Source organism: Petaurus breviceps, unplaced genomic scaffold (genome assembly GCF_028583685.1).
Source record: "Petaurus breviceps papuanus isolate PSGF00001 unplaced genomic scaffold, PetGlider_PUasm1.0 90845, whole genome shotgun sequence".
NCBI classification, from domain to species: domain Eukaryota; kingdom Metazoa; phylum Chordata; class Mammalia; order Diprotodontia; family Petauridae; genus Petaurus; species Petaurus breviceps.
The window spans coordinates 21,616,258-21,641,127 of NW_027187359.1; the positions used below are offsets into that span (position 1 = coordinate 21,616,258).

Genomic DNA, 24,870 nt, shown 5'->3' on the forward strand with positions numbered 1-24,870 from the left:
CTATTCACTGTATTCACTGTGCCACCTAGCTGCCCCTAATTTTTTTTTTTAAAGAACAAAAACACTTAGCTAACTTTATTTTAAAAAAGAAAAGCAAATTATCAGCACTAAAAATGAAGATGAACTCACAACAAAAGAAGAAATAAAAGAAAATATTGGGGGTTATTTTACCCATGTCAATAAAACTAATGATCTAAAAATAGATGAATAGTTAAAAAATATAAAATCTTCAGATTAACAGAACAAGAAGTAGAATACTTAATCTAAGAAAAAGAAATTAAACAAGACATAAATGAACTCCCAAGAAACAGGAATATGAATAAACTCAAAAAAGTGGATGGTTTTTAAATAAACATTTAAAGAACAATTAATTCTTATACTACATAAAATGTTTGGGAAAATAAGGGTTCCTACCAAATTCCTTCTATGACATAAATACAGTTTTGATACCTAAGCCAGGGAAAGTCAAAATAGAGAAAAAAACTGTAGACCAATATTCCTAATGAATCATAATATTAGAAAGGAGACTACAGGATATCACAAAGATATACCCTATTACCAGGGTAGACTTACACCAGGAATGCAGGGCTAGTTCAAAATTAGGAAAACTAAAAACATTAACACCATATTAAAAACAAAGACAAAAATCATATGATTAGATCAATGGATGCAGAAAAAGCTTTTTGACAAGATACAACATTCATTTCTGTTAAAAACACTAAAAAACACAGAAATAAACACAACTTTCCCTAAAATGATAAGTAGCATTTATCTAAAATAGAGCCTGCATTATCTGTAAAGGGGTTAAGCAAGATGTCTTAAAAGGATGTTCGTTATCATCAGAAACGCAATAAGACAAAAAGGAATAAGCACAGGCAAAGAGAAAACAAAACTACCCTATTTTGTGGATATATTTTACTTAGAGAACCCTAAAACGTAGTAAAAAATAATAATCAAAACTTCAGCAAAAATGCAGGATATAAAATAAACCCATATAGATCATCAGCATTTCTATATATTACCAACAAAACCCAACAGGAAGAGGCAGTCTACAGATAGTACAAAATACTTTTGTACTACAGATAATGGGTGTCTATGTATCAAGATACACACAGGAATTAATATGAACACAATTACAAAACACCCTTTAAACAAAGAACAGCTTTAATTAGAGAAATAGTAATCGCTCCATTGGGTAGGCTAAGCCAGTATAATAAAAAATGGCAATACTACCTATGCTAATTTATTCAATGCCATACCAATGAAACTACCAAACGATTACTTTATAGAGGTAGGAAAAATAATACATCTGAAAGAACAAAAGGTCAAAAATATCAAGGGAATAATGAAAAAAAAAAAGCAGGAGGGAAAAGGTCGTAGTAGCAGTAGATCTAAGACTATACCATAAAGCTATAATCATCAAAATGCGTGGTACAGGGTTAAGAAGCAGAGTGGTTGATTAGTGGAACTGATTAGGTACAAAATATACAGAAGCAAATAAGCATAAGAGCTTGGTATTTTACAAATCCAAAGATCCCAGGTATTGGGGCAAGAACTCACTATCTGACAAAAACTGTTGGGAAAACTGGAAAAGAAGACGCAGAAACTAGGAATAGAATAAAAATCACACCATATACTTAGACAAGCTCCAAATAGGTACATGATTTAAACATAAAGGGTATTACAAGTTGGAGGACCATGGAAGAAACTGCCTGCTATAGATAATAGAAGAGTTCATGACCAAAAAAAAGACAGAGGTTCAAAGGAGGTAAAATGGACAATTTTGATTACATTTTTTGGACATATGCAAGTAAAATTAGAAGGGGGCAAAAAATTGGGAAATTGAAGCAAATTTCTCTATGTCTCTTTTTTATGATATATAGGTAACTGACTCAAACTTATTAATAAGAGCCATTCTCTAATTAATAAATAGTCCAAGTATATGAAAAGGCAGTTTCCAGAGGAAGGAATCTAAGCCATCAATTGCTATATAAGTGCTCTAAATTACTTATAGAGGAATGCAAATTAAAACAACTGAAATACTAGTATACAATTAACAGATCGGCAAAGTTGACACAAGAGGAAAATAACAAATGCTAAAGAAGCTATAGGGAAAGTACATCAATGTCCTCTTGGTGGAGCTGTGAACTAGTCCAGCTATTCTGGAAAGCAATTTTGAACTATGTCCAAGAAAGCTATTAAACTCTGCAAAGTCTCTGACCCAGTGACACTGGAACCACTCTTACCCCAAAGAGATAAAAACAACAAAGAACCCATATGTATAAAATTATTTATAGTGGCTCTTTTCATGGTAGCAAAGAATTAGAAGCTGAGGGGGCAACCATCAACTGAGGGATGGTTAACCAAGTTTTGGTATATGAAAATGGAATATTATTGTGCAATAATAATTCGTTTCACAGAAACCTGGGAAGAATTGTATGAACTAATGCAAAGTGAATGGAGCAGAACGAGGAGAACAATGTAGACAATAATATTGTGATATCAACCTTGAATGATTTAGGAGCTCTATCAACCACAATTAAAGAGAACTCATGATGAACCATGTTATCTACCTCCTCATAGATGCAATGGCCTCTAGAGTAGATTGAAGTTTTTTTCCCCTGGGGTGAGGGGAATGGATACATGGGTAATGTGGGAATTTGTTTTGTCCAACTACACATTTGTAATAGGTTTTGTTTTTCTTGATTTCTGAACTGGGAGATGGAGAAGGAAGGCAGAAAATTCAGAACTAAAATTAAAATATGATTTAATTTTAAAAACCCAAACAAGGGGCAGCTAGGTGGCACAGTGAATAGAGCACCAGCCTGGAGTCAGGAGGACCTGAGTTCAAATCCGGCCTCAGACACTTAACACACAAAAAAAATAGCTATGTGACCTTGGGCAAGTCACTTAACTCCAAATTGCCCTCCAAAAAGCAAAAAACAAAAACAAAAACAAAATCCCCAAACAGGACCTGGCAATTCTGAGATATTGCAGAGTTAAGGATAACTGAAGTCATAAACCTCAGTAACCAGAAAACTGGTGTGGTGTTCTCATCAGAAATAGGAAAGTCAGGAAAAGAGGTAGATTTGACGGGAAACATTAATAAGTTGTTTTACATAAGTTCAATGTGAGATGCCTGAATACTGAGAATGCCAAGCATTTATAGATGATATAGTACTGGTGATTGGGAAAGATAGGGATTTGATAAGTAAGATTTGGGAATCATCTGTCTAGAGATGATAGTTGAGCCCATAGGAATTAGTGAGATCATAAAGAGAAAAAAGGGCCCAAGGGGCGGCCAGGTAGCACAGCAAGTAAGAGCACTGGCTCCAGTGTCAGGATGACTTGGAGATTGAATCCTGGGCTCAAACACTTAGCACCCCACCCAAAAACACCTGGCCTTGTAACCTTGAGCAAGTTACTTAACCCCAATTGCTTAGGGGCAGCCAGGTGGCTCAGCGAGTAAGAGCACTGGCTCCAGTGTCGGGATGACCTGGATCACATCCGGGCTCAGATACTCAGCACCACACCCAGAAATAACTGGCTGTGTAACCTTGAGCAAGTTACTTAACCCCGATTGCTTAAAAAAAAAAAAAAAAAGAAAAAGAAAAAAGGGCCCAAGACAGAACCCTTTGTGTGTCTAATCACACAAAGCATATGGAACACAGATGATGATCCAGCAAGGGATATTGAGGAAATTAGGAGAAAACCAATAAAATGTTGTGTCAAAATAGCTCAGAGAAGGTATGGACAACAGTGCCTGGAGCTACAAAGTGGTCAAGGACAAGTCTTCTCAAGTCTTGTCAAAATAAGAAGAAAACATGTACGAAAAAACTCCAACCTTCCTCTTTTCTACCTAGTGTTGGGGTTGCAATCTCAAAGAATGGAGTTCCAGGGGTTGGCAACTACACAGAGATATTGGGCTGGAGACTAGAGACTGGACCTGTGATTTTATCAGCATAGGTAACTCAGGAAGAAACTGTTAAATGTTCTGTCCCAACAAAATTATTTTGTATCTATTTTGTGCATGTTTTATTTATTTGTATCCACATTATTTGCCCATAGCAAGATGAAAGTTATTTTTGTCTTTGTGTTCCCAGTGCCTAGCACAGACATGGAAATATAGAAAGTATTCCTGATAGATGCAACTAAATTAGCCCATAAGCTCCTACTGTGAAGGCAGACAATTTAGGGAAATGCTACAAAGCAGAAACATTCTTTGAAACTCCCTTAGAGGCTGAATTTACTTTTTTAAACCAATTATAAATTTGTATGTAAAAATGTCATTCCCAGATCTTAGCATACCAGTACATGCAAGTTATAGTGAAAAATGCTGAATGGAACAATCATGTAAAAACACACAACTAGTAAAGAAATCAGGGTTTTTAAAAAGTTTATTAAATTTCATTACCTATTCTGCTGCAAGGTTGAAGCCTCATCTGTATAAAATAGCTCCAACCAAGCAGTTTATTAAAAAATTAAGTTGGTATTGTACTGCATCTGACCCCAGCTAGCTAACCAATCTCAGTATATTATTCCCATGGACAGAAAACCAAAAGTATTTTAAACAAAACTGGTGAAGCATGGAGTTGGCCATTACAACATTATTGATTTAAGGCTTTTTACAGATAAAATTCTAGCTCTGAAGTACACAGTCTTAGAATTCATTTTTACCACACATGATGCAACAAATTCAGAACTAGACAGACACTAACTTAAAATTACAAGGAAGAAGTTGTGCAAAAGGTGCAAATAGTAAAAAGCATTTTTATCCGGTCATTTCTGAGTAGTTAAGATTTTTTTCCATGCCATGGTGTTGTTTCAGAAGTGTTAAAGTTACTAACCTTCCATATACCACTAATTTAGGACAAAACTATACTGGACTGCATTCTTATGCTAATTTATTTGGGGATCCAGTGTTCAATCCTCAATAGATTTTATGTATCTCTCATATGCTTCCTCACTCATCAGTTCATCAAGTTCTGAAGGGTTGCTCAGAGTCATCTTGATCAGCCAACCTGTAATCAAGAAGTTATTTTGAAGCCCAAATTACCTTGTTAAACAACAAAAGAATTTTAGATCCAACCTGTTCGTCTAATATCGAATCCACTCACAGCAATGTGCTGAACTTAATAATAAATTCAAAGACTTTGTTAAAATTTAGTTTCACAGGACAGATTTAATATTATCACTGTTTAGTGGCAAAGTGAAGAAAAAAATAAATGCCGAATAAATTTAACTGAGGTCTCATTAAATAACCTTTGGCATCTGTAATTTTGAATTTTCTTTAATTAAGGAATGTCCAAACTAAACTTATGTATTAGGTTCAACATATGAGCCCCTTGCAGTGTCGTCATGGCATTTAATATTTTTACAGAAAATTACAAAAGTACACTTTCTCTAATTTGTATGTATTTGCTGTATGATAATGAAAGTTTGAATAAGTATGAAAACACCTGAAGAGAAACATAGGCATTTGTGGGGACTAACCTTCAGTACTCTTAAGTCAGTGGTATCAAACTCAAATAGAAATGGGCGTCATTAATAAGGACATTAATATCCTTAATAGGTACATAGGGATGCCTACGTCTTGTACAGACTTAATTTTATTTTGTTAGCTATTTCCCAATTATATTTTCATTTAATTTGGGCTACACTTGGTAGTGTTTCAGGCTGTATGTCATATGTTTTGACACCTCTGCTCTAAGTCATACTTTGTCTCTACCGGTAAGGGGAGCTAAAAGAAAGTCTACCAGAGTTTCCATCTAGGCTCTATAAATACTGTCAGATAGCTCAGTTGAAGGCTATTATACTTCACAATCCATGGTGATCCCAATCTGCTCCTAGACCTTAGGGAACCATTATCCTAGCCAGCGTACTCCTTAGCCTTTCTTCCCTTCAACCTTCTAGATCTAAAGCAAATGTGTCAAGTGTTGCTATAAGTACCAAGCCAAAGGAAAATACATTCCTAATTTACAAATAAGGCCAGAGAGCTTACCCGTAAAGAGAGTCTAACACTATAGCCACTAGGGCTAATGAGTATGTCAATAAGCTTACTCTACTGAAAGTATTACTGTTTTCAACATGCAATATGAGTGGATACCTTAGAAATGAATTTTATGGGTGATTACATCATCAGTCTTCTGAAAGCTGATAACAAAGTTCTTAATACTTAATTCTTGAAAGGAATTTGACTAATCTATTTATCCCCATTAAAAGTTCATTTCAGTACTGAGAAAACTCAAAAATCATTGTCACAAATGAGGAGATGAAGTTTAAATTTTTTAAAATGAAATGTTAATTGTAGCACTAATAACTCCTTGAGAAATCAATACCAGCATCTTACCATCTTCATAACAAGATTTGTTGACAAGTCCTGGGTCTTCTGCAAGAGCTACATTAATTTCAGTTACTTCTCCTGTTAGTGGAGAATAGAGTTCACTGGCAGCTTTCACACTTTCCAAAGCTCCAAACTCATCTAAATAAAGTTTAAAAAATAGAGGATATTACATGTCAGAAACATCAATAATGAAAATGAAAAATATGGGAAGCAACAAATGAAACCACTAGAGCTATTTATATGATACACTTATAATTTTTAAAAAATTAGTCTAATGCCATTAGTCAATACAGTTCAATTTAAAAGGTATTTATTAAAGGCCTACTACGTATATGGCACTGCCAAATGCTAAGGATACAATTCTTTTGGGTGATCCAAACAAGTAAACAGGTAAGTGAATATAAGATAATTTGAGAAAGGAAAAAGAATGGCTGGGAGGGAGGGGTCGCAGCAGTGGAGGAAGAGGATAAAGAAAGGCTCTCTGCAGGTGGCAGATAAGCTGTCTGACCCTGGAAGGAAACTATAGCAACTCTAAGAAATGGAGGTGATGAGGGAGTGCATTTCAAGCATGGTAGGATGGGAGAAGGATGGCTAAGCTCTGCAAAAGTAAAAAAGTAGAAACTGGAATGCTAACATCCAGAATCTATAGGCCAATCTGGTTAGAACATAAGTGTTAGTGATGGGAAATAAGGTGAATAAGCCTGGAAAGGTAGGTGAGAGACAGATTGTGAAAGGTTTTAAATGCCAACCTAAGGAATTTTTATCTTCAAGAAAATATAAAACCACCAAAGATCAGCATAGCTTAAAAAATCACTTTTGCTGTCCTTAGTTTTTCTTACCAGTCTTAGTTCTTTATGATTGACTGTTTACACTCTTGAGAGCCATAGTTCTCAAATTACTATTCTTTCAGGACTGAGAAGACTAAAATGATTTTGTATTATTTTTTATTGATCCTATTTACAGTTAATTGATTTTGTCCTGTAACTGACCAAGTCATGATTCTTTGTCTCTGAAAGTTCAGAAATTCAGTAGGGCTATAATGAGTTAAGTTTAGAAATTCAGTTCTCTTGTTAGTCACTGTTGTATTCTTGACTCAAGGAAATCGGCTATCCTTGGGAAATGTGGGTACACACTAGGGAGTATGGTCTAGTACCGTTACACCACCAAGTTATCCTTCAAGAATATCTGGTTTAGGGGTGGCTAGGTAGCGCAGTGAGTAGAGCGCTGGCCCTGGAGTCAGGAGGACCTGAGTTCGGATCCGGCCTCAGACACTTAACACACACACAAAAAAAACCTAGCTGTGTGACCTTGGGCAAGTTACTTAACCCCAATTGCCCTCCAAAAAAAAAAAAAGAATACCTGGTTTAAACAAAAAACAAAAAGCCAAAACAAAACAAAAAGAGTATCTGGTTTGCTATCCAAAGAAGTCTAGCCTGCTATCTCTGATGCTGCAGGTAGAATCTTAGTCACAAGAAGGAAGGAAAGGGTGGCTGCTAGTCCCTAATCCCCAACTTCCAACCAATGATACTGTTCCCCACACCTCAGCTATGTAACCAATCATGTTGTTATCAATCCCATGATGTCATCAACTCTATAACCAATTGTATTATTTCCTCACCTACCCTATTCTGTTCTTTGTATAAAGGGGAAGCTGTCCTGCTCAGGGTCTTTTGGTCCACTAAGGTAGTGAATTGGTTCTATTTTCAGGTTCACACCCTCTTAATAAAATGTTATGTCTCAGAGAATATGTGCCTCTGTCTACCTTTGTTGAATCTTACAAGATTCTGTCACATTTGTATTCATCCTGTTACTTACCCTTGCTTATTCTTTTTAAAAATGGGTTGTCAAGTTCCTTGTTGTCAAGGAACAAGGGTCTGATTAAGAATTCTTCTCTTCTTTCTTGGAATTATCTTTGTCTTCAGAATTTTGTTTTTAAGAGTTTCTTATTCCTTCTTGACTAACCCTCTTTCTGAATCCTCTGAAATTTATTCTACTACATTCTAGGGTACATATTACGGTTTTCTTCTCTATCTGTTTCTCTTTGCAAGAGAATGTGGTCACTTCCTCAACAAGGTACCCACTTATTCCTATACCAGCAACCAAATAATTCTTCCTATCTAGTGAGAATCAGGTCCAGAGCTGTAGTTCTCATTGGTTCCTTTACCTTCTGAAGGATGAAATTATCATTAAGGAAAGTAAAAAAATTATTAGCCACTCTAATGTGGGGAGACAGCTCTTCCAGATAATTCTGGATAACTAAGTCCTCCATCACTATTATAACATTTCTCTCTACCAAATCTTGTAACCTCTTTCCTAAATTGCTCATCTATTTCTTAATTTTTATTTTCTCATCTCTACTTTGTGAAAATCTTTTTTTTTGCTTGAAAAATTTAACAGATACCTTTGTTCTATAACCCTCTACTAATTAAGCAAGGCTTCAAACGAGATCAGATATTTTGCCAAAGGTGTTTGCCAACCTCAAGGAAGGTATCCAACATAAGCCAGATGGACCAGGGATTCCCTATAGATTGTGAGTTACTCCAAATGTTCCTTTTTACATGATATTCTGTTGATTACACCAAACCCCAGAAGGTGAAAAAGCTTTCTAAATGAGATCCAAAGTCCCTCATTTGTTTTGCTCAACTTCACCTAGGAAAAAAACCAAGTCAATGAAAAATGATCCTTATAAATTATGGTATGTAACTGAATTGATAATCTATAGAGCTATTTGATAAGTATCTCAGACACTATGGATGAGCCCAGAAATGAAAAAAAGAGGAGGCAGGCTGAATGGCCTTTGAGAAACTGCACAGTACTTTTAATGACCCAAATCTTCTCTCCCTGAAACAAAAATCCCTATTTCTGACGTCAATTATTTTCCAAGCAATGCAAGTCATAGAATATTACAGAATCTGAAGAATTAAAGGAATGGATTATCCAAAGCGCAATAGAGAGGTGCAGGGTAAGTATAAGTAGGCTGTAAAATCTTATAAACAAAAAACTGCACAAGAGAAGTGATAGAAAATATATTATCAGAGCTACATCACTGAAAAAGTAGGTAGGCTGATCAGATAGCAAAATCAAAGTAAAAAATGTATGAAGAGTCTGCAAGCTCTACCGGTGACCATGTAACACCAAAACATCTAGAGGACACTCCTCCACTCCCCAAGTAGGTTCAGTAGATCCTATGTGGGGAATGTATGGAATGACAGAGATAAAAGTTGCACAACTTCAGTTGAGTTGCAAACTGTATACTCAGAGGGAGTGTCTACATTAAAAAGGTCACAAATCCACTCAAATATAGAAGACAGGCTCAGAATGAATAAGTATATTACCCATCATCAAAAAGCCAGTGTGGGGATTATTAAGAGACACTGCTTTCAGTAATAAGGAAGTGAGAGTTCCTCTGTGTTCTGCCCTTATCAGATTTCATCTGGAGAAGTGTTCACTTTGGAGAACCCCAGTTTAAGCATTCAGAAAAGGCAACAAACATGATAAAGGGTCTAAGTTCATTTTATATAAGATCTAATAAAAGAACTGGGGATATTTAGCCTGAAGAAAAGAAAATTTCAGGAAAACAACAGATGTGATTAAGTATTTAAAGAGCTGCCTGGTAGAAGCATTAGCCTTATTCTACTTGGTTCCTGAAGGCAGAACTAGAAACAATGGGTAAAAGTCGCAAAAGCACATTCAAGCCTGATATCAGAAAATACTTCCTTAACAATTAGAATTGCTCCAAATTGGACTCAGAAAATAGTGCATTTTCCTTCCTTGGAGGTCTTCAAGCAGAGGATAGATGTCCATTTATCATATGCTATGGTGAAAACTCCTTTTAAGTATGGACTGGAATAGATGTTGGTTGCTAAAGTTCCTTATATCTCTCAAATTCTGTAATGCCATGAAGTTACAGAACCAGGATCTGAAACCAGGGTCTCTCCTGACTCAAAATCCAGTGTTTCCAACATACTAGACTGGTTTTCAAATGTTGTCTTTGCATCCCCAGGCTTAGCAGTACTTGATACAAAATAGGCAGTTTCATGAATTTAAATTGAACCAATAGTACTTCTCTAATCAGATAAAGTGACAGGCACTCAATACATATTCAGTAAACATGGAAAAAGGGGAGGCTAGGTAGAGCAGTAAATAGAACACCAGCCAGTCAGGAGGACCTGAGTTCAAATCTAACCTCAGACACTTAACACTTACTAGCCTTGTGACCTTTGGTCACTTAACCCCAATTGCCCTACCTTCTCCCCTCCAAAAAGCAAAAAAAAATAAAATAAACATAGAAAAAAAAGGGTGGGGAAGAACTAAACAATATAAACTTTTCTCCAAACTATTTCCAATGTTTTTCACCATATTTATCAGACCTGGCTATCTTGGCTCATTCCATGTAGCAGACCATTTCTACTGCCACAACCATCCCTGTCTAAAAGGTCAAACAAATTACACTGCTTATGCGGGGAAACATTCCTTCTCCCATTATTTTGGCTAAGACAAGATTAAGACTTTTCAAGAGAAATCTTACTGTGGAACTACAAGAAAAAACAAAAGGAATACAAAGCAAAGAAAAAAAATTTAAGAATAAAATTATTTTCATTTTTATAAATATAATCTTGCCACAGATTTCCCTGGCTGACAGTCTTGGTCCCTTCTGGAACCTGCTTATAAGTGCTATCTCCTCAATCTCTCCCTAGTTCAAAACTGGCTCAGAAAGTTCCTGGGTTTGGGCTTGTAGGGACAATTTCAGTTGTTAATTCATTTGTAGAGCAGTAATAAATGACATTGAGAAAATACCAAGCTTTTCCTATAAGGCAATCCATTCTATCTACACCCATTAAGTTTTCTTTGATGATTAATCATTCAAGTGTCCCAGGGGAGTAATATACCAGAATAATAGTCCTATAAAGTAATACACACCAAAATTGGTTTACAAAATTTTTTCAATGGTTTCATCACTGGGTATGGAATTCCTAGTGTAGATATCTTTTTATAGGCCCAAATCTGTAGCTCATAATCTTAGCTCTGGAGTACTGATTAAATAATTTGCTCATGGTTAGTGTTAGTATGTGTCAGAGGCAGATATGACATATGTGAACCTGGATCTTAACTCTAAGGCCCACCTTGCTATTCCACTCCTACATAAATAATTTCTATAACTTTTTCCAGTGAGATTATTTTTCATCAAGGGAAAATCACTGCCTCATACCTTATTATATTCAAAACAATTCTTATCAGTTACAAGTTGACTACAGAGGACTAAGATGTTGAACAAACATCCTGAACTTGATTAAAATATAACTGTGAAATAGTTAACAAAATTAATGAAAATGTAGTAAGACACAGACAACAATACATTTTCAAACTAAGTCAATATGCGGCCCACAGGGATTCTGAAGGGCCTGTTTCTATTTGAGTTTGACACCACTGGAAAAGGGCATCAAGTTAACTTTACATCTGGATCCTATTAGTAATGTAATTTGGAAATTTCATGAAAAATGTCACTATTTTTCTTTAAAGACAAAAAGATACTCACCTTGTTTGTTCAATTTTGTTCCAACTTCTGGAAGACTACAGTAAACTATATCTCCCAATGCTTCCTAAGGGTAAAAGGGCAAAACTTCAAATCAAATCAAATGCTAATGCCATAGTTTCATGAAACCAACTGCTTCAGCCAAAATAGAGGACTTGCCCTTTTCCTCTGCTTACATCACTCTCTCCCCTTGGAATGTTCAACCTCATCCCTTTCTGAAACCCCCAGCATTTATACCCCCTGAAATTTTGGACTTTCAGAAGAAGCATTGAGTGCTGGATTTGGAATCAAAATGCCAGATGTGGAAATCTTTTCATACTAACTCTGGGACCAAAAGGCAAGTGCCTCAACCAGTCACTCTAACAACAAATAAATATTAAGCACCTACTATGTGCCAGGTGTGCTGAGGATACAAAGACAAAAATGAAACCATATTTGCCCTCAAAAACTTTCATTCTATTAAGGGAGATAGCATATACAAGTAGAAGTATATACAGAATAAATACAATATAATATAATTGGAAGGGAAGGAGATATTAGCATCTGGGCAGTGAAGGAAAGGCCTTGTGGAGACAGCGATGCTTGAGGTAGACTTTGAAGGAAACTATGAGTTCTAACAGGTGCAGGTAAGGATGGAGTACATTCCAAACATGGGTAGCAGCTACTGTAAAGGTATATGGATAAGAAGATGGAATATTGTGTCTGGAAAACAGCAATTAGATTAGTTTGGCTAGACTGAAAAACACATGAAAGGGAGGAAAGTAAAATAAAGCTGGAAAAGGAAACTGGTGCCAGAGTCTGAAAGACCAAATAACAAACACAGTATTTGATCCTAGAGGTGAGAGATGGCCTTTGGAGTTTATTAAGCAGGGAAGCCAAGCCTTTAGGAATATCATTTAGCCAACTATGTGGAAGATGGGTGGGACTCAAGTGGCAGGACACTAACCAGGAGCAATTATAATAATGAAGAATAGAAGTAAAGAGAGGCTCAAATAGGGTGGTGTTCATTTAAGTTGAAAGAATGCGACTGGTACAAGATTTATGGAGTTCAAAATGACAAGAATTGACAACTAGCTGGTATGTGGGTAAAAGAGAATGAGTTGTAATTACAAACCTGGGTAACCAAGAATGATGATGGTGACCTCAACCAAAATAGGGAAATTCAGAAGAACTGGTTTTGTATGAAAAATGAGTTCTATTTTGGATATGCTGGGTTTGAGATGCCTTTAGGGTACCTTAAAGGTTCAAAATGTCCAATAACTTCTCTGAGCCTCAGTTTCCTGATCTTTAAAATGGGATTAATATCTGTATGTAAAAGCATTTTGCAAAGTTTAGAGTGCTAAGATACAAATCTCAGTTGTTACATGCATCCTTCAAGGACGAGTTCAAAATACCACCTCCTCCACGAAGTCTTTTTCTTCATGACTCTAGTTGGATTGCTCTAGTTACATTGCTTTTATTTGAACTCCTACAGATCCTGTGTTATAATGGGCTGTGAAAGATTATCTCCCCAACTAGATTATAAACCTATTGAGGGAAAACAATATTTCATGCTTATTTACCAAAGAAACCTGGTACAGTGGCATGCAAAAAACAGACATCCAAGAATTTTGTAATGATAAATTCACAAGTTACAGTAGTGAATTAGGGTGCTGGATCTAAGAGTCAAATATTTAGCTAGAATCTTGCCTCACTGGTTCTGTGACCTTGACCAAGTCACATAACCTCTGCCTCAGATACTCTTCTGTAAAAAAGGAATATTTCTTACCTTATATCGATGTTGTGAAGATTAAGACATAATATGTGTATTTTGTAAACGCTAAAGCACTATATAAATGTTAGCTATTATTAGAGCTCTTATACTGAATGACAAAGAATCAACAGCTCTCCTCTTCATTGGTTTTCCTCTCATTCCTCTAGAGAGGTGGTGTCAAATTCAAATAGAAATGGGATCTGATCTGAACACCTCTGCTCCAAAGCAAACTTCAGAGCAAACTCCTGGGAGAAGAAACTCTCTTTTTATCACCAATGCAGACCAACAACTTCTAAGCAGCTTAGTTTGAGAAAGTTGCCTAAAGCACTGAAAGATGACATGATATGCCCAGTGTCACACAGAAAATATGTATCAGAGGAAGAATTTAAAATGGGGTCTACTTAGGTCTAAGGCCAGCTTTCTATCTACCAGTCACAGATCTAATGGAAGAACATTTCTGCAGCAACCAGGAGGACACTATGAAGGTTTTATAAGAAAACACTTTAAGGTAATGTATGAAAACAACTGCTTCATTTCAGCAGTCCCTCACAAGGAAAAAACAAAACAAAATAAAACATTAATGGTTCCACAAATAGAAGGCTCAGCAGTCAAATCACAGATTTAGATTTAGAGCTGAACAGGAACTTAGCTCTAATTCCTGTCTCCTCCTTTTAAATACAAGGAGACTAAGGTCTAGAGATGTTAGATGACTTGCCCAAGATCACCCAGTACGTGACAAAAGAAACAAGAGAACCAAAGTCCTCTGATTCCAAATCAGCACTCTTCTCTCATAGCACCAAGTTACCTCCCAAATAAAGCACTCCTAAAATTTTCTTCAGCTTAGAGTTAGATAAACCCTGATTTTTAAAAACACAAATGGAAACAGTAGGTCAGAATTGCCACAATAAACTGAAATCTGTTTAGGGCTTTGTTAAACCCAGGACAATATAATATATTCAGTAAATCTAGACAATTTTAAAATGTTAAATAATTAATTCTTTCCAATAATTAAAATTTCCTTTTTATAAGTAAAGTTTTATCATCAGACTGTAAGTAAGGTTCTTGAAGGTAGGAGCCAGTCTTATTTTCTTTGTATCTGCCCAAAGGTCTAGAATACTAAATGCATGAGTAAGTCCTCAAAATTTGTAATACATATCCTATTCAAATACAGCTTTATTTCATTCGTTAAATATAAAATTTGAATTAAGACTTGAACCTTATCATAATTTTGCAAATGATAAAAGTCATGTCACACAATTCAAAAATCAAGAAAATTCCTGGTCAAAAGAAATTCCATATGCAGTTTCTTTAGGAAAGGAGCAGCCAATAGGCTAGAGTAAGATAAAACTGAGGTGGTGAAATAGGAAAAAGAATAGTTAAATTCACTCTGTAGGCCAAGGTGGGGATGTTCTGTCCGGGATAAATTTGCCCTAGTCACCAAGCAGCAGCCCTGAGACTATATTATCACATTTTCAACCACCAATAACCAAGAAGGTTATATAGCATAGTAAAAAAAAAAAAAAGACTGTAATAAAAAAATCAGTGCCATAAGTTACTTTTTAAAAGAAAGGGTATGGGTGTCACTGTTTTAAGTAGAGATGACCTAGGGAAGACAAGAGACTAAAACTAAATTAAGTTGTTTTTAACTCTAACTTTCAGCTGGCAAGTAGACTTCAACAGAGAGAAAAAAAAAAAGAATCCCAGCCCTAATCTCAGAGCACTAAAGAGTATTACCTCAAAACAAAAATTCCAAAAGTAAATTCCACCATACTCCATAGAGGATAAAGATAGTTACAGAATTACAAAACCACTACAGATATGGAAAAAAACAATACCTGTGCAAAATTGCTGATTCCCACTGTTCCAATACCATTTTCAGTCGATATCCATTCATGCTTGTCTGTGAACTTTCGAACTATAACATAAGAACAGTATTTCAGAAAAATAGAGGAATTTTGTCTTAAACACACTTTGAAAATATGAACCATTTCAAAAGACAAGATAGTTTTGACTTTGAATAATAATGTTATCCACAGTTTGACTTTGAATAATAATGTTATCCACAGAAAGGGCAGTGTGACAAGGGATAAGGAAACTTGGAGTATAAGTTAACAAACCTAAGTCCCAGTTTTGCCACTAACTAGGTCTAAGGATGGGAGGAATTCACTTTGGGTCTGAACCCCAGCCTTGTAATCACTACCTGTGCGACTTGAAGTAAGCCACTTCACTACTATGGCCAAAGATTTCCCATTTGTGAAAGGAAGGGAATGTACTAGATACCTTCCAAGATTATTAAAAAGTCTATTAGCTGTTAATGATTATTTTCTTAAGGAATGGCCCTAGCAACTTGCCAAGACTAAGATAATCATATACAGGATCTGGGGATCTGGGAATACAAAAGACACACTCCACCACTTTTCATTGCAAAAGATAAATACTGCAGCCCAGCCAGTCTCTGTCCTCTCCTCCCCTGCCAATCAGTCCTGTCAGCAGTCCAGGTAGGTAGATGGCACTTCAGCTGGACTATCCCAGTACTTAGCAATTTGGACAATAAGCAAATAGAACATACAACCTTCATTCTTGGAAGAGTAAGTCAAAACAAGAGATAAGAAAAGGATAGTAATCACCCCTTTGCTAAAAGAAGGCTTGGAAAATCTTTCAACATTCAGAGACCTTGAGAACTAGCAGGGGCCTTTCAGACCCCATAGTCCAACCTCCACGGTTTACACGGACGTGCGGGGGTGGGGGAGTCGGAACCTTAACAACCCCCCCCCCCCCCCCCGTACGTTTGCCACTACAACACGTGGCGAGCACCTCCCCTGTACCCGGGTAGAGGGGGGCGGGCACAATCTGGGTAAGCCAGGGACATACTACAGCCCTGCGAGGGCTGTAATTTACGATCCAATGACTGAAGGGGGCTGGGAAATCACCTGGTCTAATGCCCTCATTGCACAGAGGAGAAAACAGGAGGGCGAAGCTGCCCGTCCCGGAGCAGCTCAGGCTGGACCGCGAGGGCGACCCCTCTCTGGCCTCCGCCTGCGACGCCCCACCCCCACCCCGGTCCAGTCCCAAGCTCACTCACCAACCAGTCGCACGGCGCTGGTGCAGAAGCCCCGGGAGGCGGCGGCAGCTAGGAAGGGAGGGGAGCCTGGGCCAGGGCGGGCCTGGAGACGCGCGGGGGAGGCTGCGAGGGAGGCCAGGGACCCGGTGGTCTCAGCCCCGGCCGCCGCCCACAGGGACGAGGCCGCGACCCGCATGCTCCTGGCCACTCGCAGCGCCATCTTCTCCTGGAGCGGGGCAGCCCTGGGACCAAGCGGTCCTAGGCTGGAGGCTGGAAGAGGAGGTGGTGGGCCTTGGGGCGGAGTCTGACCGGCGGCCTGAGCCTAGGGGCGGAGAAGAGGGAGCGTGCCCCACTGGAATTAGCGACTCAGGCCCAGGGGGCGGGCTCTGTCCCGGGCCTGGACCACGTGGCCCAAGACAAGACTCAGGAGAGGTGAGGAGATTTGGAAGCGGGCCGGACACAGATAGCCCCGCCCCCGAAGGGCGAGGTCTTCCTAGGGGGAGCGGTCTGTGGGAGCGGCCCTGGAGACCTCTACTAACTTGGTGTCCTTAAGTGGTTTCAGAGAAAGACAGAAACCCGGGGACCCCAACTCTAAGGTCATTACTAAGGCTGCTTCTAGAGCCGGGCAGCCAGGTAGCTCTGGCTCCTGCCTGAGCAAAGGGAAGGCGGACCGGCGTCCTGGGAAGCTAGGACTCACTAGCAGGGAACCCCCAGGATGCGAGTGTAGCTATGCTGCTTTGTATGAGTCAGTTCTCCTTTCTGGGCCTCAGTCTCCCCAACCTGTAAAAAAAATAAGGGAATTCGACTGAGTCACCTAAAGTTTCTCCCAACGCTGACAGTACCACGAGTAATCAAAGAAGGGAAAGAAGTGGTTGAGCTGGGCTGTTACTCCAGGAAGAATCATGACCTTCCCCAGGAAGCAGTCTTTGGACCCCTTTGACCCTTCCCGATCCTCCCAAATACTAAAAATTGCCTTGTATCAACTGTATTATATGTGTACTTATATATGTATGGACATAACCTTGGAGATGTTAAGGGTTTTGTTCTGACTACCACAAAGAAGTGAATATTGTAATAAAGTGAGTCACAAATTGTTTTGGTTTCCCAGTGCATATAAAAGTTATGTTTACACTATACTGTAGTCTATTAAGTGTGCAACAGTGTTATTGTTGAGTTCTAGGGTCACCCCAAAATGTTGGGGTGCAAATAGGCTGTCTCCAAATTAAAGGCATTTATTGGGGTAACACATCAAGAAGGCTCCTTTGCCCTTTAAGGGAACCAGGGAGACCCCAGCTTAAGGGGGGTGGCACCCCAAAGAGAGGGGCTGATATAGGGAGATGGATCCTTAAGGGAGATGCCCATCAAGGGAGACCCCCAACTCAGGGGGGAAGTCCTCCAATTAAGGAAGATACTAGCCAGGAGAGTTTGGGGATTCTTATAGAGCAAAACCTGCTATGGGTGGGGAGGTGAGGTAATCAGGGAGTAGTTATCTATTTTCTATTACTAATATTATCATTCTCCCCGGGGCCCCCCTCCCCCCCCCCCCCAGTTTCAGTATTTCATTGACCAGCCTGCTTGAATCTCATTTACTCCTAAAATGACTTTTATAATGGGCTTCTCATTGACCACTCTATTTGAATCTCATCATCTAGTCTCAAAAACTCAATGTATATACCTTAAATAAAAAATACTTTATTGCTAAAAAATGCTAATCATCACGTGAGCTTAATCATTCTGCTGGTGGAGGGTCTTGTCTTGATATTGATACCTGCTGACTGATCAGGGTAGTGATTGCTGGCAACTGGGGTGAGTGTGGCAATTTCTTAAAATAAGAACAATGAAGTTTGCTCATCAATTGACTCTTCCTTTCACTTGAATACTTGGAGGTCATTATAAGGTTATTAACTGACCTAATTTCAATACTGTTGTATCTCAGGAAATAAGGAGGCCAGAGGGAGAGAGATAGGTGATAAGGTATGGGCTCTGGGAGTCCCCTCCTGCTCCCCTTGAGTCCTCAAGGTACAGGGCTCTGGGAACCTCCCTGGGACTCTTGATTGAATCATCCTATTTGATGAGGCAAGTCTGTTACTAGACTTCCCACCATTGAACTGGCCTAGCCCACCATTGTTTGTGGTGTCCAGGTGGCTTCCCACCCTTAATCACTCCTGAAGACCCTCCTCCCCAAACTCCTCCTCTAGACCACCCCTAGATTCCTCCCACAACCTTCTGTATATAAGACCCCATCTCACACCACAGTGAGTGCCATAGAATGACCTAGCACAGACTTATTCTGTGTCTAATGCAAATGAACTTTTAATAAATTTTACTTTTTTTTGTCTGAGAAGACTTGAGTCCAATTCATTTGGCAGGACCAGGCATGTTGGTATTTTTGGGGTCTCCAGAGCAACCCTAACCCTCTTAGTGGGTAACCTCTTCAATAGGAACAGCTGGTCAGTGGAGCAGGAAAAACATGGACATTTACCAATTAAGCTCATCGTTGAATTTAATATTATGCTGTATCACTTGATATTTAATATTAATCTGTAATATATCCTTTTCTGGCAAAACCCCAATCTAGCCTAGGTCAAAAGAGACCTCTCCTAGCCTGAACTGTCTGAGAAATGTAATTATCCCTGGCATCAGCCTTGGCAGGGACCCATTAAAAGAAACCAACTTAAGCTAAGCTCCCCTCCCCCAGGGAGATGACTCTTGTGTCCTTGCCTCTCCTAATCAAAATCTAGGGTGACCTGATCTAAACAAAAGGGAGACCGAACCAGTAAAAACCTACTTGAGATGACATGTTTTTTTTCTAGCCAAGATTTGGGAAAGCAATCGTCAGTCATGGAACAACAGGTGTTCTTTATGTGTGACAGAGGGGTGTGATCAGTCATACTTGAAGGCCAACCCACCCAATCAGGATTGCCTTTTGTTTGTCAGGGGAGGTCCCAGTGATGTATTGTCAGAGGGAAGACATCTGGATTTAAAACCTCCTTCCCCCAGATGCTTACGTGGGGCCTTCAGTCACCAAGAGTGACCAATGACCCCAAGTTATTGGCTATTGCTAGCCTAAAGCAATGTGTCTCAGAATTTGCTAGCCTAAAGCAATGTGTCTCAGAATTTCAATCAGCACACCATCTTATATAGGTATTGTTCATGGTGCCCCAAAACAATTACAATAGTAATGTCAAAGATCACTGATCACAGAATCACCATAACAGATATAAGAGTAATGAAAAAGTTTGAAATATTGTGAAAATTACTAAAATGTAACATGAAGGGAGCCAAAACATCTGATCCAGGAATCAGACTGTTCCTAGAAAAGTTAGCTCCAGGCTTTCCAGAGGCCAGTCCAAAGTGTCCAGTCCTGGTTTTCTCTGTAATGCAACTGAAAATCAGAGCCTTTCTGATATCCTGTGATCCAGGGCTGTGCCCTGTTCTGGGATTCTAGCCAAAAGGTGTTAGCTCTCCCATACATTTTAGATACTATTCATATGGCTTGGAAGTCATCAAGGCCATGATTATCATCAAGGCCTAACTTGACATCACCAAGTGGCATATTGAAATTGAACAAAACAGCATTAGAAAACTAAGTGACCTATAATTACCTTCTTTGTTTCATTACTCTATAAAAACTTTGCTCATAGTATCAATAAATAGATTGCATTGATGATCTTGCCTGGACCACAATTACAAATCACACTTTCTCAAGCTAGTGTGTTAGTTTAGAGCTGGCCCAAGAAGACACTTAGAGTTGGCACTACAATTGGCACCCAATCATTGACGTGAAAGAAGATATGAAGAAAGTGGCTTCCTTAGAGCTCTGAAGAAAAGAAATCCTCATCAGAAGAGGTACCTCAGTGGCCACAGCATCATGGTAAGGGGTTAAGGAATAGATAGTTCACCTTGTGTTTAGCAGTTTTAGGGCTAAATAGGGTCTGGGCCCCTAGGGAAAACTTTTAGCAGTTTTAGGGCTAAAAGAGTCACCAACCTAAGTGGTAGATGAAGAACTAGAAACATTAAGATAAAGACCTGGTCTTGGTAAAAAAGCTGTCAGGAGAAAAAGTGAAAGTAGAGACTGAGAAAATTATCTAAGACTGCTAAAAAGAATAGTAAAAGAAAATTGGGAACCAGTCAGGAGACAGAGGAGTGAGAGATTTATGGAGAAAGGACTCCAGTCTTTCCCCGTTTCTACCTTTTTTCTATGGAATATATTAATAATGTGTTTAACATCAGAAATGAAAGTGCCAAAGGTGAATCGAACCATTCAGTGTGATACATCCGTCTCTATTAGAAACAGAAAGTATCAAGGAGATCTCCTACTATTCTATGAGCTTTTGGATCCATTCTGCTATTTTTCTGTACCTATCTGCTTTGTTTTTTGTGTCTGTGTGTGAATGAGTGTGTGAGAGTAATTTGTTATTCTATAAGATTTAAAATGCAGCTGGACTGCTTGATTTTCCTTGAAATGTTGTTATCTTGTACCCTTCCCCCCTCCCTTATTGCCCACCAGAATTCACAAATGGCTGGTAGGAGATAAAGGAGTACCAGAGGGAATAAGTATTTTATTATATGATGATTATGGCAAAAGTGGAGAAGTGTCAGGTTAGAATTAGAAAGAAATAAGGTGTGTGTGGTTTTAAAGAGGGCTTTAGTCAAAGTCCAGCAGAAAATATGACAGTAGGAAAAGCAAGAAAGCTTAAGTAACAAAGAAAGGAACATGGGTAGAAAGTTCAGAAAGGTATAAACTATTTGTTTGAATAAGTGTGAACAGAAGTTTTAAGATTTTTAAAAGTTTGAAAATCTCTTTATTTCAACTCTGGCCAAGTGGAATGAAGAGAAGGCGATAAGATATAAATAGGAAATGTTTCCCTCAGATCAAAGAGGCATATGAACAAGCATTTAACCATTTCCTGACTCACCTATTAAAGAAAAATTTTGTGTATTGGAATGCTACTAAAAGTCAATTTGAACTCATTCTAGTCATTTTAGGGAATATGAAAAAGTGAATTAGTGTTACCCCTAACTTGATGCTAAAGATAAGTCAGAATTTATTATACTAATTGGCATTTAGGCAAATTGGAATATTTCTAAAATCTGATAAGATACACCTCAGAGTTTTTTTCTTTCTTTAGTACTGGAGAGAAGGGAGTAGGTGCCACTTCCACCTCACTTTCACTGGAGGATTCAAAGCTCTCACTTTTAACGAAGTTTTTAAGGAGTCTTAATAAATAAATAAATATACACATAAATAAAGCTTTCTGGAGTAAAAGTTAAATCAGCTGAAAACATTTTACGAAATTTATTAGTCTCTCTTCCTAGATCAGATTGAAAGAGAGAGTGCTGAAGAATAATAGGGAATTTAAGTTACCCTCCCAACCTGACTAAAGGGAGAAAGCATAATAAATTTATCAAAGACCCCACTAGCAACAGCCCTGAGGCACCCAAAGCCCACATATTATTTAGACAAGCAGATTAACCTCTCCTTTCAGACTTCTAAATCCACAATCAGACTGCAGCTGTGAGGAGAGGAAAAAAATCTCTGCATTTAATAAGCCCAATTTTTATTAAGTTTTTGTAAGTGATGATTTAGAAATGCAATTAATGTCATGATGTCATTGTGTTGTTGTGGTCTTTTTAAATTGTAGAAAAATTCTATTATATAGTGAAAATTGAGGGATCATTTGTAGGCCAGACATAGTGTTAGATAAAGTAAGTTTTTAATCTGAATTCTGTTGAAACTAAAAGATAGAGGAAAGAAGTTGTGTAAAAACAATTATTTTACTTATGTCATTTACTGTTTATATCTGCCATATAGAAAATCAGGTATTTACACCTCTACCTGAAGGTAGAGAGGAAGTTACAAATAAAACAATTTGGTTATCAGTTATTGGGACTTGTAAGATTGTTAATTGAGTTATTTTCTTGTTTTACTGCTAAAACCTTAAAATTGTTAATTGATTACTGTATGTAGAAAGGAGGAGACTGGGTGAAAACTTTATTTCGGATTAATTCTGCCCATTAAGAACATTCCTACTCTATGTGTGAGAGTTAGCAACACAGGGGCATAACCTTTAGCCCAGCCCTTCTCCCAGTCTCTCCTGCTTAGAATCCATATCAATTTTACTTATGTTGTAAAACTGCCAAAAGCTTGTGGAAACTATCTCTAGAGGCAAGGTCATTCAGCCTGAGAAAGGAAATTGTTTTAATCATAACTTGCTAAGAAGTTGCAAAATATTAAAAAGAGTTCTAACAATTGGCTTTTACACCGGGACAAGTTTAAATTTGAGAAAGAAAAAACGCTAAACAGAATTCTTTATGTAGGAGAAACCTAGTAAATCTGTATTGTTTATTATGGCTCCATGGTAATAAAAAATTTAATTGTAATTGGCTATGAGCCATGATTAGGTGAAAGAAAAAAAATGTTTTTAACTACTCAAGGCTCACCTTAAGAAGATTCTAATTTTAATAGATTTTAAAGTACTGTGATTAGATTCTATTACTATACCTTTTTGACTAAAAATTTTGTGACATCTAAAAGAATTCCACAATTATCTAGGAATTCAGTTTTTTATCATACTTTGGGAATTTATGTTACTTAAAGATATTTTATACCAACTTAGATTTTAAAAGTTTGTTTTGCTCTAAGTATACATAGCTATCAGGTTTTAAATTTTTAACTAAATATTTTTTTCTTTTCTCTCACAAAATTTTTATGATCATTTATAAATCTTAAAACTAGAAATATAGCCTACTGCATTGATTCTAGTAATTATAAAGTTATTATTACTCTACTTATTATAATACAAAGCTTTTAGCTATGATTTTTACTGTTAAATGATTTTTTCTTTTCCCTTTAATACGGAGTCAGATAGCAAATATTCAATGTACATATGCCAACATATTTGATACTGCTAAAATTAAACACACTCAGAATACAGATCTTTTTAACCTTTCTTAGAAATTACAAGCTCTTGTAAGATAGAGGCCACTACCTATGTTGTAGTTCATTCTTCACTTCCTAGGCCTCTTTATCTAAATAACTCAACTATTAATCAGAAGTTCAAGTTTTTTCCAACTTTCCCCCCAAATATTCATAGAACTACATTATCTTACTCTTATTTTCATCAAAATGCTTATGCTCTATGTAAACAATTCCATGTTACTAGGGAACAAGCTAGACAGATCATTAAAAACTGCCCTCAATGTGTTATCTCCTCCAGCTTCCCTTCAGACTGGGGAAGCAATAAAAATGTAATTAACCACATGTTACAGTCTTTTGCTTCTATGGATGTTCTAAAACTATTGAAAATTGACAATGCTGTCACCTACACTAGCAAATCATTTCAGTCTTTCTGTGATAATTTTCTAATAAAATTAATTATAAGCATAACTTTGATTTATCTCACTGGTCAAGTTATCCTTGACAGATGAAATAAAGATCCTAAGTCCAGACTTTAAAACTTTATCCATTCTAGTTCAAACTTACCATGCCATACTTAATTAATGTTACTTCTTTTCATTCTAGGCAAACTGGCATAGCTATTACTCAAACTTGACATTCTGTCTCCTACCCCCAGCTTTTATATAAGTAAAACCTGTTTGCAAAAATAAAAAGGAGGGACTTGGACCAATACACCACAAAGGCAATTAGCTATTGCCTTATACACCCTAAAATTTTTTAAGCATCACTAAAGGTACACACTCCCTATGGAGAATTCCCCAAACAAGAACTGGGTAGGATCTGACCCTTCACTATAGGAGGCAAGGCTATGTTTATTTTGCTTTTTATTAGATGCTGCTGTGAGAATGGAATATCCTAGCATGTTCCACAACTCACCTTGAAGATGCAGAGAATTGAGAGAAAAAGGATCGGGAGACCCCTTGCACAAAGACAACCCAAGAAGAAGTGACTTAGCATCTCACATTTTCACAACCTTATACCTGCTTTACTTACCCTTATATAATGTATTAATGAAACCACCCTCTTTAGAAAAAAGTGATTTCACTTTTAATCACAGGACTAATTGCTATAGCTTCCCTCTTAATATCAGCAACCATGTCTTCTATTTCCTTAGTAAGTGAAATACAAACTGCTCAATTTGTGAATAAATTGGTGAAGAATGTTAGCTTGAAACCCATGTAATTATGGATACATTTATCCCTATGTATGGAATATTACT

The 24,870-nt window shown here is 37.6% G+C and overlaps 2 protein-coding genes across 2 annotated transcripts in view; both read right to left on the reverse strand.

Moving 5' to 3' along the window:
• Window positions 1-6,414, reverse strand: part of CUNH16orf46 (chromosome unknown C16orf46 homolog) — a 76,682-nt gene extending 70,268 nt beyond the window's left edge. Inside the window, exon 1 of the mRNA XM_069072212.1 lies at window positions 6,350-6,414. The gene's annotated coding sequence lies outside the window, so the exon portion shown is untranslated. The remainder of the gene's footprint in view (window positions 1-6,349) is intronic.
• Window positions 4,380-17,001, reverse strand: GCSH (glycine cleavage system protein H). The gene is made up of 5 exons (XM_069072227.1): window positions 16,712-17,001; window positions 15,465-15,544; window positions 11,880-11,943; window positions 6,350-6,481; window positions 4,380-5,021 (listed from the first exon to the last, which is right to left on the reverse strand). Exons 1-5 carry the CDS (start codon window positions 16,908-16,910, stop codon window positions 4,924-4,926), a joined length of 573 nt encoding a protein of 190 aa, XP_068928328.1. The 5' UTR covers window positions 16,911-17,001; the 3' UTR covers window positions 4,380-4,923.
• Window positions 17,002-24,870: the final 7,869 nt, after the last annotated feature.